Source organism: Elephas maximus, chromosome 3 (assembly GCF_024166365.1).
Source record: "Elephas maximus indicus isolate mEleMax1 chromosome 3, mEleMax1 primary haplotype, whole genome shotgun sequence".
Taxonomy (NCBI): domain Eukaryota; kingdom Metazoa; phylum Chordata; class Mammalia; order Proboscidea; family Elephantidae; genus Elephas; species Elephas maximus.
The window spans coordinates 50,121,751-50,139,826 of record NC_064821.1 but is presented as its reverse complement, the minus strand read 5'-3'; the positions used below and the strand labels follow the sequence as shown (position 1 = coordinate 50,139,826).

At 38.7% G+C, this 18,076-nt stretch overlaps 1 protein-coding gene across 5 annotated transcripts in view; it reads right to left on the bottom strand.

Annotated features, from left to right (window-relative positions):
- KIF1B (kinesin family member 1B) overlaps positions 1-18,076 on the bottom strand; it is a 171,010-nt gene that overhangs the window by 60,008 nt on the left and 92,926 nt on the right. For 4 of the 5 annotated variants that reach the window (XM_049877882.1, XM_049877884.1, XM_049877885.1 and 1 more), the window contains 3 exons: positions 3,979-4,072; positions 2,790-2,938; positions 241-419 (listed from right to left, as the gene is read on the bottom strand). In XM_049877882.1, coding sequence (XP_049733839.1) covers positions 241-419; positions 2,790-2,938; positions 3,979-4,072 — 422 coding nt within the window. Of the gene's footprint in view, positions 1-240; positions 420-2,789; positions 2,939-3,978; positions 4,073-6,906; positions 17,458-18,076 lie in introns of those variants that run through there. The other variant, XM_049877886.1, reaches the window with a different exon arrangement.

The following is an 18,076-nucleotide window of genomic DNA, read 5'->3' as shown; positions in this document are numbered from 1 at the left end:
TAACTTTCCTGTTTATTACTGGTCATCATGAGATCCTGGTCAGAAAAGATGACTAATTACTAGATCTTAGAAATGGGTATCATGAAATAGGAACATTAAAAGAAAATAGATGGATAGTAATATCATTGGCCAGAAACAAGCATTTAGAAAGCAAAGAAAAGCAACGGTGTCTTCAAAGAGGAGAGTTTGAGGGAAGTTATTTGAGCGATTCATTAGTAAGCATGAATAACATTCTCATACTTGAGTTTCTCCAGAGACCAATAATGTGTTGCTCCATTCTTCAGATCCTGGACCTCTACTGCTACCACCGTACGAGGGAAAGGTCTATCTTCAAGAGTTTTCTCCACCTCAGTGGGAAGTAACTCAGGAGGCAACGGGGAGTACAGTGTGTCGGTCAACAGAACAAACTGAAACTGTACCTAAATGGAAAAAATAAACCACCAATCAAAAAATGGTCTTTTTGTTTACAGCAAGAAGGCCTCAGAGATAAGGCGATATAATCGTGCTCAGTGAGGAAGAAGTAAAACACAAAGTATGTACTCAACAAATAGTATACGACTAAGTGAAGAAAAAAAAAAAGGGCCACTTGCATATTAATCACAGGGAATAATTCTAATTTTAAACCATGCTACTTACAGCCTTTTATTCCCAGCCCAACACAATGTTATGGCATAGACTAAAATTTCAACCATTATATTTTGGTTTGCTGAATGAGGACTTTCACAGAACGTATCCAAGAAACCAGAAGATGGACTCAAGAGTGCATCTCTAGTCCCTCACTAACAAGAGAGGATGGAAAAGTGTCAAGATTTTCAATTCTAAATTCAGAGGACTACAACAACTACCCTTAAGGCTGTTTACTTTATGGTAAGTGCCTTGCATAAATCATGTCATTTATTTCTTGCTATACCCTAAATTTTCACCAACAAATAATAATTAAAGGATGGGTACAGCAGTTAGGAAGAAAAAAAAAAAAAAAGACATACTCTCTGCCTTCATTTAGTCTACACAAGGATGGGTGCAGCTAATAAATAATTACAAAATGAGAAGGGCTACCAAAGTTATGAATATAGAGCTTCCTAGGGAATAACTGGAAACCCTGGTGGCATAATGGTTAAGTGCTACAGCTGCTAACCAAAGGGTCCGCAGTTCGAATCCGAGAGAATAACCGAGAAGTTGGTGGTTCGAACCCACCCAGTGGTGCCTTGGAAGACAGTCCTGGTGGTCTGCTTCAGAAAAGTCAAAGCTTTGAAAACCCTATGGAGCAGTTCAATGCTGCTCACATGGGCTCACCGTCAGTCAGAATCAACTCAATGGCAACTAACAACAATAACAATGACTGGGGGAGACCTATTTAGAGTAGAGAAGCTACCAATAAAGAAGACATCGTCATTTTAAAGAAATGGAATACACAGCACTAGAGAAGATAATGAATTTTCTGTGCTCTTACCTAGTACATATAATATTGCCTCCTGCTACAATCTCAGTATTCAAGAGACTGTTCCAGAAGAATCTAAAATTCTGTGTGAAATCTTGATAATAATTACACAAAAAGATAACATTTATTGCCTTTTACCATGTCTAGGCACTATTTTAAGGAGCTCTGGTGGTGCAATGGTTAAACACTTAACTACTAAGTGAAAGGTCAGTGGTTCGAACCCACAAGTGGCTCCGCAGGAGAAAAGACCAGGCAATCTGTTTCCATAAAGATCACAGCCTGGGTAACCCTATGGGACAGTTCTACTCTGTCCTATAGGGTCGCTAAGAGTCAGAATTGACTTGATTGCACATACTACCACCAGCAGGCACTATCTTAAGTGCCTGACATGTATCAACTCTTTTATTGCTCATCAAACCCCAGGGTAGTAGGTGCTGCCACCACCCCCATTTTGTAGATCAAGGAACAGAGGCTTAGGGGTTTTGGGGCCAGCATGTCTAATAAAGCCGGGATTGGAACTTGGTCAGTTTGGGGGCAGAGCTTATGTGCCTGTGCACTAAACGATACTGTCTCTCAGCATCTAGAAGAGGAGTAAGACTCATGGGAGAAGGGCACACAGGGCTTAGAGATACAAACTTAATAAGGTAGAAAACTAAAAGAAAATCGAGGTTTTTCAGAAACCCAAGCCAAGCATTTTTCTACTGATATGTTTCTCTAGCACTTGTCAGTAAGAGTCTCCTCATTTATAAAATAAGAAAACATCTGCTATTTTTTATTTCATTCAAGAAAAAATTTAATTAGTACCTACCATGTTCCAGGTGTGGCGCTGGTGGTGCAGTGGTTAAGAGCTCAGCTGCTAACCAAATGGTTAGCAGTTCGAATCTACCAGCTGCTCCTTGGAAACCCTACAGGGCAGTTCTACTCTGCCCTGTAGGGCCACTATGAGTCAGAATCAACCCATTGGCAATGGGTTTAGTTTCTGGTATGTTCCAGGCAAGGAGCCCTGATGGTGCAACAGTTCAGCACTCGGCTGCTAACTGAAAGGTTGGTGCTTCGAACCCACCTAGCAGCTTCATGGGAAAAGACCTGCCGATCTGCTCCTGTAAAGATTATAGCCTAGAAAACCCTATGAGGCAGTTGTACTCTGTCACATGGGGTCACTATGAGTCGGAATCGATTCAACAGCATCTAACAACATGTTTCAGGCACATGTTTTAAGTAAAGGCACATATAAATCTGTTTCACAGCGTAACGCAGCTGTGTTCACCCAAGGGACAAGTTAGTCCAAGATGAACCCACATTGGGCTCAGCTTCGCCTCTAGATTGTCTGTGTTCTCACTACCCTCCATACCTTCTTCTTCAATTCCACACTGATGGCACTGGCCTCCTTCAGATAAACAGCATTGCCCCAGAGTAAGTCCCTTAATGAAGTGAACTGGTGAGACTTCCATTTCCGGAAGGCCCACTGGGCCAACTCAAATTCATGCTGTGTCCAAGGAACTGAAAGAGCAAAGGAAGCACATTTAATGGTGATCTCACAACTATGCAGAAACTACACTCTTCCTCTACCTTCTCTCTCCTATCAAATTATTTTCGGATTTTTTTCCATTCAGCTGCTTTTGCTGTTGTTTTCTTTTTAAAAGCTTACTAAATTCTTTTGATATTATGAAAGCAGTTTACACATTTCAGGAAAACTAAAAAAAAAAAAAAAAAAAAAAAACTATTTAAAACAATACATCAAGGAAATAGATTTCGCTTCCCTTTTTTTTTTTAAAGATATATTTCTAATGTGGCTTATAATAAAGAAAATATTCCTGGTATGTTGTATAACTTCATACTTTTTTCTTTCTACTAAAGGGGGAAAAAGAGGCTAACGGAAAAGGAGTCATATTTCACTTAGGTATTTAAAAATAAGGAATTTACTAAATTAAGAGGTCTTTCAAAGTTAACACAAAACCTTGAAGTGACTAAGAGTATGAGCGGAGGTAGGACGAATGTTCAATACTCTATTATGCATCAGTAACTAACAATGAAAACCCTTATTCAGCTGAGAAATTCTGGAAAACTTAAGGCATGCAGGCATGACTGAACAACAATGTGATTAGAAATCTGCTAGAGATGGCTTCAAAGTACACTGAAATACCCCAAAGTCCTAGTTGGGAAATCCCTGACATAGACCATAACCCAGAAAGAAGAAGGTCTTAACAAAGATTAAACTCTACGTTTATCTGTAACAGATATGTGAAATTCATACATATGGTAATCTGTGGCAGTATAAGTAAACTGTCCAAGAGATTTATAGTGATGTTTATAAGGATGGAGCTTGGAGTTGAAATACTATCAACACCACCCCCACCTCATAGAACACAGCCTGTGTTCTCAGCATTGAGCATCTTTCAAATAATCTTTAAATTGACTTGGTAAAATATCAATAAATGGTAGAGCCAACTATGAGGAATCCAGGTTTGATCACAAAGGACTAATTTAATAATGCAGATTCTAAAGGTATACACAGCAAAGTTTTAGTCTCTAGAGTTCACCTTCCTCCTCCTCTTCTTCCTCTTCAGTTGTTTCTGCAGTGAGGGATCGAGTCTCAACTTGCTTCTGCAAGGCCTGCAATTTACTCTCATAATCCTGGATGAAAAGAAAGGAGACAACATGTAGGAGAGACAGGAAGTGAGAGGGAAGAAAAAGAATATTGGGAGAAGTAAAAAAAGCAAAGGAAAGAGGAGAGACAGGGGTGGGAAACAGTAATAAAGGGACAGAAATGTAGAGAAATGCTTTGGAAAAAAACCACAAAACACACAAGATAGTCTATAAAGGGAAACACTAAAAATCTAACTGCAGTTTCTCTCCTTCTACTTCCTTAAAAACACAAAAAAGTTCTTTATTTGGAACTGGGGTAGAAGAAAGGGGGAATTTTGAGGTGAAAAACACATGTGCCCCTTAAATGCTAAAACATACTTAGGCAAATAGCTTACACATCAGGGTATTCAACAGAAAAATAATACTGGAAAAGATGAAGTTCACCAGTATCGCCAACAGTCCCAATTATCTAACTGTCTTGATGGAAAAAATCAGGATTTTAAATATTAAAACTTTCTATGGGTGAAAAAGCACTATTTTTGCAGCTACAAGACTTTAGCCTTCAGGTAACTGAAAGCTCACAATAGTATTAGCATTAAAATAATTTATAGATTACATCTACTTATTCAATAAAGATACCTTATTTTAAAACATGCTATTATAATACAAAATATAAAATAATAATACGAATCAGATTTATCCTTCACTTTTCAATCTACTCCATACATTCTCCTTGAAGGCATTATCACCCCCAAGGGGGCCAAAAAATGGTTTTTGGAGGATGAAAAAAAAATCTTACTCTTTTTATGTATAAAACACAGATATACATATGGTATGTAAACAGATACATAGTATAGCTGTGGTATTAAAATTTCATGGTGCGGGAAGATTAGGAAAATATGTCTGAAAGGATTCCTGGGTATGGTGGGTTGATAAGAAAGTTGAGAAACGCTGATCTACTCTAGTGGAATTTAAGACACTGCACTGTCATGTATTCAATTTTGAGAAGTTGAGTAAAAAAAGAAAGTAATCAGAAAACTCTTAAAGAGCTTTCTTAGAATAGAGGGGAAATGAAGGAAGAATTTAAAAAATTGTCCAAAGCGCAACTATCTCCTTAAAAAAAAAAAAGAAAATTAGGTCATTTTCCATAGTGAATGGTCTAAATATAAGCATGTTAACTGTATTTATATTTCTATTTAAATATGTATGATTTACATATAAGAAAAAAACAACATACATAACCTAAAATAATGTAGAAATGAATACATCTTAATAGACACAAGTCTGGAGAGAGGCTGGGAATAGTTGCTTAATTTATTCAACTTGATAATGTATGTAAGAAAATGAACGTTGAACCAGATTTACATTAATCTTTTTCTTAGAATAAATGTCAACATGTTCTGAGGGAAGAATCATTTAATGAATTTTAATGAAAATAAAACAAGTAGGAGTAAGAAAAGAGAACTTCACATAATGAATAACAAATCACAGCATAAACACAGCATTTTAAAATATACTGCCTGGATTTTCTGCTTTCTTTGGTTCCTAAGGAGTGACCCAATTACGGGCTGTCATGAAACAGAGGGTTGAGGTATGACCATGTATTCTATTTTCAAGCAGAGCCCTCCAAGTCACAAATCAAATATTTTATGCGTTAACAAGCACCATTGAAAGCCTCCGTAGCAAACTCCATCACAAAAGGAGCTCCCAAAAGCAGTGGTGAGAAGGATGCAAATATTCTCTGAGGCTCTGGTCCTTTAATCTCACAAAGGAAGCTTTCTCTCTGTAGTGGGGCTGGCAGTGACCAAGAGCCTACCACACAGCTTTGTTAAAAATCTAAACACGCTTTTTAGGAGACTATGTACTGTGGCAAAAAGAAAAAAATTAAACTAGTAGGTAAAAGACTTGGGGTTTGGCCCTGGCACCTGCTCTTACTAGCCTTACAACCCTGGGAAAGTTTAATGTCTCTAAATCTCACTTCTGTCATATTTAAAATGAAGTTTTTAGTATTTTATCTGCCTACGACATGGGACTGCTGGAAAGATCAACTGATTAGCCATTTAAGAACACATATAAATACTTAAAAAGGTCTATTTTTAAAGTATATCTAGAATTCAGATTGTGGTTTCTAAGTGCCATTCCCCACTAAAAAGAATCAGGGCTCTTTGGGAAAATGGCTCTGGGTTTGGAGCGCAAGAGCACAATGTAAGCCTGGAATATCTTGTGCCAGGAAGTAAGGAAGTGCTTAAAGACAGATGGGGTTATTTCAAATGGACACAGGCTCCTGTTGGCCAATAAGTAAGAATAATAACAGAAAAAGAATATAACGCTGAATATAAAAATAATCCATGAGTCCACAGTGATACTGAGAGAAAAAGGGAAAGTGCTTCTTTACAGGAAAAAAAAAAAAAAGGCGCTAGTAAATGCAAAAGGCATGGAAATTAGAAAACCTCGTAACCCTGAAGTTGTAATGGAATCAGGCAAGGGTTACGAAGAAGTGCTGAAACAACTGAGAGATGGATGGGAAACACACAATCTCAAAGTACTAACCCCCAAATTACCTCTTAATAAGAAGGGGAAATGGTATCTCTACAATGGAGAGAGCTGGGAAATACCACATTAACCAAATTATTAAATATAACATTACTGATAACAAATTAACATTTTGTGCCTACTGATGTAATGCAATGGGGAGTATACAATACCACCTTTACTGTACTCTTGTCAAAAAATGTTTAACCTAAATCTAATCTTGAGGAAACAATCAGACAGATTCAGAATGTGGCCTAGGCTGCAAAAATATCAATGTCATGAATGATGAATGATACAAGAAACAGCAAAATTGAACGCAATAGATAAACCTTGATTGTATTCACACACAGACCCACTGCTCTAACATTTATATTTTTGAGGCAATTAGAGAGATTTGAAAATTAACTGTATATTACATAATACTGAATCAGTATTAAAATTCTTGAATGAGATAATGGTATTAATATCCTAGATCTTAGGCAGTACCATGGAAGTATTTAGGACTAAACTATCATGTCTGCAACCTCCTTTCAAATGATTCAGAAATGCATAAATATGGGTGTACAGGGATTCACTATTTTTTTCAGCTTCTTTGCAGTTTTGAAAAGTTTTAAAATAAAAAGTTGAGAGAAATCTTAATTTTTCTAAAAAGCTACATACTGTATGAAATAATTTTAGCAAAAAGAGAAAGACTGTGAGCTTTAGGTGGGAGAAAACATCATATTTGATCTTGAGGGTTCCCTCAAGAACAGGTATAGAGGCTGGTGAAACTAATAATGAAAATAAAATCCCAAAGGTTTTGGTGTGCTTTAGAGGCAGTAAAACTGACATAAAAAGATTTCCTGAAACCCTGTGTTACCTAGAAACTTTTAGCTGCATCTTGAACAGGGACAAACGTCTGTCAGCATGACTAGCTCACATATCAACACCGTTTCTTCCACTGGCTCCCCTCCCCCAAAACAGCCTGCTTATGAGCTTCCGACAAGGATAACTTGTATGTCACCAGGAAAGTTCCAAGTATTGGATTTTCCTACAATAAAATGGATACAGAGGTCCAGAAATTATTATTATTATTCTATTTATTTCCTAGTGAAATGCAGTTTTCTGTGAAACTAGGATAATTATGGAAAGCACAGCAAAAAGAATATATTCATCAGCAGCCTTTTGTGTTTCTAAAAAGTCTCCATTAGTTCAAAGTATACCCCATACTTACAAGGCACAGCATGGGCTGTTCCCTTTTCTAGAATGCTCTCTCTCACTCACTTACCCTTGTTTTTAAGTTTACCTGGTGCCAGGAACTATGCTTAATGTTTAACATGGATTATCCCAATTTTTCCAAAAACCCTATGATGATGGTACTATTGTTATCCTCATGTTAAAAAGGAAGGAACAGGCTTAAAGAAATTAAGTAAGTTTCCAAAGGCCACAGAGCCAACAAATGGTAGAAATGGGATTTGAACTTAGGCAGTCGAACTCCAGAGCATATTTTTTAACCATTTTCCATTCATTCATTCAACAAACACCCTTTTGCCTCTTACTCTGCGCCGGACAGTCAATAAGACAAAGTTCCCAACGGTGAGGAAAAGAGAGAAGATAAACAGTAAACAAATAAACATGGTATACACTATGGCCAACAGAGATGTACTATAAAGAAAGATAAAGAGACATAGGCATTGAAGGCTAATGGAGAAAAGAGGGGCACGAGAGGAAGACTTTTAGATAAAATGGTCAGGGAAAGCCTCTCTGGAGAAGTAACATTTAATCATAAATCGGAGCAAAACACACTATTTGGGGGAGAGGGGTAATCCTAACAAAGTACAACTAAAGCAAATAGCAAATGCAATGGTTCTGAGATGAAAGGAAGCCTGGTGTTTAAGGAAAAGCAGGAACCCCGTGTAGTGGAGTGGAGAAGAATGGTAGGAGATGCACTGAGAGATAACAAGGCAGGGGATGGATATGGTAAGGACTGTGGGTTTTATTCTATGGGAAGACACTGGAGGGTTTAGAGGTGGGGAGTAATATAGTCTAGTATAAGATTTAAAAATACCACTCTTTCTGGAGAATAGCTGGAGGGTTTGGGAGAACTGTGGAAGCCGCAAGGAGCATAGTTATAGGCTGCTGCAGCAATATGGAAGGGAGAGGGTAGCCTAGATCAAGTGTCACAGCAAAGACAGATAAAAAAGATAGAGTTGGGATATGTTTTGCAGGCACAGGAAATGGGATCTATACATGATCTGATTGTAGGGTATGAGGGAGAAACTGAGGGTGATTCCTGGATTTTTGGCTTGAGCAACCAGATAGATAGTGGTGTCATGTAATAACAAGGAAAAAATGTTGGGGGGAGGCAGAATTAAGAATTCCAGTTCAGGCAGTTTAAATATGAGATGCCTACTCGGATGTCAGGTCATAGTTGTATGTCTACGGCTAGCACTCAGGGCAGAGGCCCAGGCCAGGCAGTTGTTTACAGATAGATGACCTAAGACTAGACCTGGCTCCCCCACTTACTAGCTGGGTGACTCTGTGAAAGTTATTAACTTCTTTGTACCTCACCACCCTCATACGTAAAATGGGAATAATAATACCTGCCTCACAAAAGGGGTGTTGTGAGAATTCAATGAGTTACATGTAAAAGGTTTATTGGTACACAGTTAATGCTCAGTATACATGAGTTATCAGTCTTCATCCCTATCACTGTAAAAATTTAAGGTAAAGATGGATAAATATGAAATTCCCCACGGGAATGGTTACAGGTATAGAAGTAGTCCAAGGTCTAGAGCCACAGGAGACCATGAAGGAGCGGCCAGTGAGGCAGGAGGAAAGTCAGAAAAGTACAGAGTCATGGCAGCCAGGAGAATTAAGTGTTTCAAAAAGTAAAGAGTAGGCAACTGTGTCAGATGCTTCTGGGAGATTTAGTCAGATGGAACTGAGAAAACACCACTGGATTTTTCACCATGGAGATCTTTGATGACCCTGATCAGAGAGGCTTCAGTGGTGAGGTGATAGCAAAAGTCTGACTAGAGTGAGTTCAAACAAGAATGGGGTGAGGACAAATTAAAAAGACTGGCAGGTGGGCAAAGTGGAAAACAATTAAGTACAGAAAAGTCTATCGAGTATTTTCTATAACAAAGAGGAGAGAGAAACAGGTTAGTATCTGGCAGGGCACATGGGGCCCAGCAAAGACTTTTTTGAAATTGGTAAAATGAAGCCATGCTTGTGTGCTGACACGAGTAATCCAGAAACAGAGAAAGTGATGTCGTAAAAAAGAAGGGGTAAATGCACACTAAGTCCTTGAGAAGGCAGACCGGGCAGGAAAAGTAGCCTGTGAGCTCATAATCTGAAGAAGCTAAGCATGATAGAAAAGGATTCCAATCTTAAGGAAAGTACAAAAGCCCTGAGGTGGGAGCAAACTTGGCACACTCATGGAACCAAAGGCCAGCGTGCTTGCAGCATGGGAGTACCTAAGAGACGAAGTCAGAGAGGCAAGTGAGGTGCCAGACACATAAAGCCTCATGGGCCATGGTGAGAAGTTTGGATTTTTAAGTGCACTGGGAAGGCGCTGGAGGCCACTGATAGGATCTGATGTTTTTAAAAGATGCTGCTGGTTGCTGTGTGGACAGCGGATTACAGCGCTCAAGGACAAAAGTGAAGAGACAAGTTAGGACGCTGCTGCAGTGCTCTAGGTGAGAGGTGATGGTGGCACAACTTGACAGGGCATCTCTGAGGAGGTGGTATTTCAGGTAAAATCAGGGTCACCATTCTGGGTTTTCTGGTTAGGCTGTTTTTGACATTAAAGGCTTGGCTCCTTTGGCTAATATTGCTCTTCCTTTTTTAATTACAGATTATAATTATAGCAAGCAATAGCCAGAAGGGAGATATCCACACCCAAACAACAACCCAGTTTTTGTCAACACCTGAACTTGCTCCTCACCACTGTGTGGCCACAGCCTTCAATCTTATCCCTTCAGGGGTCCCACACCACCTATTCTTAGACCCTAACAGCTCCCACTTTCTCCCAGTCTCTCAGTCCTCTCTTGGTTTCGTTTACTTTCCAAGCCTGATCCAAGCAATCACCTTCATCAGCCTGTAGGTCATATATACACAGGGTTTGTCCCCCTACAAACGGATTTGTTGGTTCTACCTATGAATAATGTATCCTAGTCATTGCCTCTCTCCTCTTTCTCCCTGCCTCAGTTTGGAAAAGCATCGTTTCTCATTTGGCCAGTACAGCAACTTCCCAACTGCTGCACTTGGTTCTGAACTTGCCTCCCTTGTGTCCATCCTCTATTCTCTGATAGAATGAACTTTCTAATAATGCAATCTCCCTGTTTAAAATTATTTTTAGTAGCATCCCATCACGCTCAAGATAAAAATCGCAACCCGTTAGCATGCTATGATCATGTCCTGCCTCTTGATCCCTCTGGTTTCTCACCCTATCTGCACACTCAACTGGTGTTCTGACCACCTCAGATTACCCACTGTTCCCTGGCCAATGTTTCATGCTTGCTACCTTCTACCTCGAGGCTAATTACCTGCTATTTCCCTTTTACTGACATGCTTCCTCCCTCCCCTTGTCATTTTTCACTTGGACAAATTCTCAGTTATACTTTAGGACTCTGCTCTTGGCTCAGGGCTTCCTCCTTCAAAAACCCCTCCCACACTCCATTTAGGATATGGATGACTCTCCTCCTGTGCTTACAACTATCACTGTATGATTAGCACTATACTGTGATTGTCTGTGTCACTCGATAAACATGATCTCTTGGCAACTTTTCTACCAGTTTCTCCAACAGCAGAGAAACACAAAGAAGTGCCTGAAGGGAAAGGGTATGAAGTTTGATGCAGATGAATCCAAGCATAAAATTTCTGTGAAATTTCATGTTTCAGATTAAAAACTATGCAGATTTTACATTTTGCTCACAATGCATGATTGTGTTGTTTTTCAATATAAAAAAATGTTATGTCCCAATTTAAAATAAGGCTGATGGTCTACTCCAGAAAAATATTCTACTTTATCTTGTTTCCGCCCTAGCACACTACCAATACTCTGGGTAGAGAAAAACAGAGGTCAAAGGAGAAAAGATAAGCTATATAGACCTATTCAAAGATTTTTAGAAATTTAGTTTCTATTCATATTGAAGGGAAGTATATAATTTTATTTAAAAGAGCTTCAAATCAAGACTGTAACAAAAATGTTGAAAACACAGTTAAAGGTAAACTCAAAGGTATCAGAAAATGAAAACTTCATCTTGTACTACAAAGTTTTTATTTGAATGAAATGTAGTATAAAGTAGGGCTTAAAGAGCCCATTTTAAGACGATTTTATTAAATAGAAAAGGGTAGCAAAGGCAAAAGCTTTAACTAATCAACTTCGGGTAAAAAAGATTTGGTTTGTAACCATCTTTAGATGAAAAAGCAATAAATAAAAGTCCAAGACCGGGTTTAGTCAGCATCACCACCTCACTTCTCCCTCCTCCCACATCAGAGAGAAACCACACTCTTCAAATATGACTCCAGCTTTTATTGAAGGACTTTATTTTCGAACATTACAAACTAACTCTCCCCTTTCTGAAAAGGCAGATTTTACACTCAAGGGCAATCTTCAAGCATTTTTTTTTTCTTTTTTTTAAAGAAATTGGGGGGGAAAATGGAAAAACCCACAGTTTGTTAACAAGAAGATTCACAAGTTCTTTTTACAGTAATAACGGGAGGAAAACCAAATACATTTCACAATCTAAAGTGGTTTAAATTAAGTATCTAGAGCAGATTTTAAAATCTGGAAAGATGACATAAAACGGACATTTATGGAAACTGCTCATAATGAAGAATCTGGCTCTCACATTATAGAACAAATTCTTGGTTCGCATTGTTCCTAAGGCTTCTTCATTAAGGCACACTAGGACACAGGCAGCTGCCCCTCCGCCCAGTCTTTTGTACAAATCATTAAGGCAAGTCTACAAATGACCAGTAAGGCACAGGGGTACAGCAGCTGACCAGAGGAAGTCTATGCAACTTCTTGTAGTCTGACAGCCTTTAATGCAGACAGCAGAGTGACAAATTCAGTGTTTTGTTTTTTCAGCACCAACCTGCACCTAAAGCATGCAAGGTCACTTCAAGTCACTTCAATGTAATAAACAATTCCCATTCATTGCATTAACTAGTGAAAGGAGAAACAATCCACAGTGCTAGTAAGGATTAGAAGCAAGGATAAAGGAAGCCCTTTGGTTTAGACTTATTAGATAAACTGAATGTCTTTAATTCTCCAAGGAATACCATTTTGGTTTGTAAAGCTGTGCCAATGAGCTAGGACTCCTCTACACTCCCATTATTATTAGATCAGTATATAATTTCACATTTTTTTTTCCATTTTTCTATGATAATAGCTAGGAATACTTCAGTAACCTAATAATGGTTTAATAATGCCCATTTCTCTTAGGTCTTGTAGTATTTAGGTTTAGGGAGAGATACCTTCAAAATAAAACAAAGAAAGCCAATATAGGCTATTACCTAAGCTCAAAAAAAGCATCGCACTGCTTATTCACTATCAGCGACAATTAGACCATTTTATTCACACGAAGTTATTTGCTAAGATAAACATCTGCTATGAAGGAACGTATGTGGCAATCAATCAAATCTTGGTTCATTTCTTCCTGGTTATCTAAGAAATACAGGGCTCCTTTTTCTATCTAAACACTTCAGCAATATGAGGGCACCTGGATCAGCAGAAGCACGAGTACATACCTAAATCTTTGGAATATCACTGTGGATGCAGTTGTTATGACACCCCACATTTGTAAATGAAAATATTATAACTTCATCCTACCTGATCGCTAGTAGAAAGTAACTCACTCCATTGTTTAGTGGGAAAGGTAGGCACCTGTTTATCACAAAATTAAAAGGCCACCATAAAAATGAAAATATATGGGCCTATTCTATCATTCCGTTGGAACTGACTCAATGGTAACGGGTTTGGCTTTTGCATCCTATTATTCCATGTTTGGAAACCCTGGTGGCGCGTGGTTAAGTGCTACAGCTGCTAACCAAGAGGTCGGCAGTTCAAATCCGCCAGGTGCTCCTTGGAAACTCTATGGGGCAGTTCTACTCTGTCCTATAGGGTCGCTATGAGTTGGAGTCGACTCAACGGCAGTGGGTTTGGTTTTTTTTTTTTATCCCATGTTAGGGAAATGAGAGATCACTTCTACTACGGAGTGGAAGGCTGAGTTATTATTATTAGTAATATCAGAAAATGAATTTTTTTTTTTTTTTTTTTTTGCAGGAAAGGAATAGTTAGCGTATCTATGTCTAAAGAGGAATAAAGGACGACAACTGGGGTTTACACAAGAACACACTGAAGTGACTGATGTGAAGTAGCCTACCACATACAGGCAGTCCCCGGGGTTATGAACAAGATCCGTTCCTAAGTCTGTCTTTAAGTCGAACTTGTAGGTTAAGTCGGAATAGGTACATACGGTTCTTATTTAGCGCCAGTTAGTCAAATGTTTGTCTAGTACATAGTATATATTTTACCTTTCTATGCACATAAAACACTTATGAAACACTTGTAAATCGTGCAATATTTTCATGAGCATCACAAAGTAGTGTGTGCATTCGCTATTACGAACCATTGTATTCAAGTCAAATTTTTAATATAATAGGCTTTATGGCAATCCATTCTTACGTACAAGTTGTCTATAAGTCAGACGTTCTTAACCTGGGGACTTACTGTACATTCAAACCACATGGCACAGGAGATTGTCATCTCAACCCATACAAATATCACTCACTCATGTCTAATCGGCCATAAAACCTCAGTTGAAGACTAGGACTGTTCTAGCTATGAAAGCAAAAGTATCCCCCAATGCTTCTCTTTTTTAAGGAAAAAAAAAAAGTTAATTGGAAGCAATTTTCTGTGCATTAAGAAAGCATTTACTTAGAAGCAAGGAAACAAATACTATAATTAAAAATAATGTGTCCTAATAAAGCATAGTGCCCACACTCAAAGGAAAAAACATAACCACATAATCACAATCTTTAAGGCTTCCTTGAATGCTAATTGCTACGCTGGCTGCAATTTTTCACACCATCTGGAAGACATGTGTTTTATAGATGATTTAGTGTGACTTAGGAATCTTCCACAGTGTGAAGTCAGGCAATCTCAGACATTTGCACTCTTCATATTGCCTCTTTAAAAAGTTTCTGACAAGTTCAAGAGATGGGGACGGATGTAGAAAACTACTCTTCTCTTTCCATTAAAGTCCAACTTTTTTAGTAGGTTCTTCAGTGAGGCAAACTGAGACCATGACACAGTAAAATGAGGTATTGATACAGTAAATGTTCATCAGGGCATCTCTTTCCTTGCTTGCGTATCTGTGAGCATACTACTGTTAATCCAAAGAATAGTTTAGTATACATCTTCTCCTTTATTCCAAACCCAACCAGTTATTTCATCATTTACTGAAAGAAAGCAGCACACAGCCATTGGCTGTAGTCTTCTTCCATGCCCCACCTCTACCCTCTCTTCAGCAAATAACCTCCCTACAAACTTATATATACCGCCTAAAACACACAAATATCTTGTTGGTATTTCTTTTGGCATGATTTTGGTGACTAGTTCATGGTGTATGTGTGTGTGAGGGTGTGTGAGATAATATGCTGAACTTCAAAATGAAATCCACAGAGACTCAGACACAATGCCAATTTAAGATTTTGGTACTACCACAAATTTCATACATATACTGATACATTAAAAAAACGAAAACAAAAACTACTGAATCGGTTCTATGTAAAATACAGAAGGATAAGATAATGTAGAAGTTTTGTGGAAGATTCAAAGCTGTGTACTATAAGATATGTCTGCAGACATTTAGTTTTGGCTTATGAAAATTCCAATGATATTTAAAGACAGGAACAGACATGGATGAGAAATCCAAACCTGCGTCCAAACAGCTGCATGTTACTATTTCTTAAACCAATGTTTAACAGTTATGGGGAAAAAGCAGACATTTATTCCACATATCACATCCCCCTTTTGAATGTCTGCATGAACTAAGATGTAGGTCTTTCTGGATAACAGATCAATTTATAGGCATTTAAAAAACGGCTTACACAAAAACAAGACAAGTCTGTGTAAGTAGGGATATTAATTATCTAGGCACCAAGAAAAAAGTCTCAGAAAAATGAGGTCTCAATTTTTTTATCCCTAATTCCAAAAACTACCCATTTACCTTATAACAAGCAAAAGGGACGTGTTGAAACGTTTACCAATGTTTTATGTTTTAACAGTATTAAGACCAGTTAACACTGGGAGGAACACAACATTAAAATCATAACGTAAATAGTAGCAACTCAAGGCCAAGGGTAGAACCAACTCAAATTGTAAGCTAACATTGCCCATTTCCTCCATCAAGATTTCAAGCTTGTCCAGTAATTTATACTGTGGTTTCTCGACCAGTTTTGAGATTGGGTGCTGAGAACTGTCGCCTCATCCGGGGAGGTGTCACAAACTGGTTACAGTGGTTGGGTCTATCAGTCTGTTTCTGAAAGGAATTGGCTACATTGCCCTCTAACTGACCTCCAGTGTTATAATTACAGTAAGGCTGACGGTGCTGATGAATATGGCGCTTTGCCTGGAAAGTTTGCAGATCAGCGGTAGGGTGGCCACTGTGGGAGTTTAATGATTCTGATGAGGCAGCTGCCTGACAGCGCGTACTCTTCGGTTGGCCATTATTGAGAGAATTGCTTCTCCAGCGTAGCTGAGGTGGCTGTTGTTGATTATTAACATGCTGCTTGCTAACATGGATGTGATCTTGACTTCTTATGACCTGGGACCCTGATGGTAATTGGGGATCCTTAGAAGTTGCTCTAACCCCTTTTTCTTGGTTCTCCTCTTTATTTCCTTTCCTGCCTTCTTCATCTTTTGGAATTCTAAGTTCTATAACCTCATCTTCTGTTATGATGATATGCGTCCCAGGACTCCAAGAATTTCTGTGTTTGGGGTTGCTCTTAAATGGGAATCGGGGCTTCCGGTTTTCAGGAGGGATGAACCTATGGGGTACATTCTGCCGACGAAGCTGCTTAGTTATCTCCTGCTGTTGGAGGTTCTTAAACCGGATTTGCTCTTGTCTCATCCAGCGCAGCCGTCCACGTCTAAAAGCTGGGTCCCCATTCATCAGCTGGGAAACACGTTCTTCTTTCTCAAGTTCTCCTTTGATTCTGTCATTCTCAGACTTGTTACTGACAGCAGCACAGGCAGGTTCCTTTGCTTTGTGGTTTCCTTGGGTTTTCTGTTCCTGAGATCCAATTAGTGGCAGGACTTTCTCCATTTTTAGCATTTTATTTCTTAAGACTTTTATCTCCTCATCTTTCATGTTATTTTGCTTTTTGACTTCTTGCAAAATATCTTCCAGCTTGTCTATGTGAACTTTGAGGTCATCTACATCAGTTCCGCCTTTACCACTGGCCATCACGTCTTCAATTTTCTCATCCCCAACACCAACAGTGTCCCAGACATCCCTGGCCACTGCCCGCCAGGAGTCCCGCTCATTGGGATCCTTCTTCCCATACATGGCACAAAGCTCCTTCATCTTAACAATGGCCAAGGCTTCAATCTCCTGCCGACTGTGCCTAAAATCGTTGAGGGCAACCTCATAGCAAATCTCTTTTACAGCCTGAATCTTAAGATCTGAGATGGTGACCCACTTGGAATCTTTACTCAGGCGCCTTCTTTGGGGGATCTGATACATTTTAATTGGTTCTCGCTTCTTCCCACTGCTGGGGAGGCCACATTTTTTAACAATGGTTTGCAACTTGCTGGGAGGTAGCTTTTCTCTCAGGGAAGTAATCAGTTTCCAGCTCTCTTCACACGACCTCTTGTCAGAATCGTCCCCGCTATCAGAATCCGCGTCCTTTGGAAAAACAAAATCAAAAAATGGCCCCAAAATAACCAAAATTAAAATGTAAAAAAGGAAAATCAAATTGAAGAAAAAGCAAGCAAAAAAGCTTAACCAAATTTAAAAACAAAACAAAAAACCTAAAAACAAAACAAACCCCAAAACAAAAACCAAAACCCTAAAAGATGTGGAAGTCTATTAAGACATATGCATATGTAGATTACTATTTATATACAGACTTGTTTGGTTATTTGTTTAGTATCCCTAACCCAAATTTCCACTTTCTGGAAAGTTTTATTGATGTGATAAAATCTCCAATCAAATATTTTGGGAGATTTGATAAAACCTATGACCCAGACATGCTAAAAAACCCATGCAGCCACTTTCCCATATTTGCCTTGGTTATTGCTGTTGCTTCTTCCAGAAACTCTTTCCCCATGAGTGAGCACAGATGCCATACAAAAATGTGACGAGCAGGCAGATTAACAAAGGTTAGTAAGGCTGTAGGACGCCAAGGTTTTGTTTAGCTTTACTAAAAAGAGCAGCCCTAGAAAAAAGTTAAGAGATGAGAAAGTAGAAAAAGAAGCAGTCAACAAGTATGATGTTAAAAGTGCTAAGAATTCCTACTGAGAGA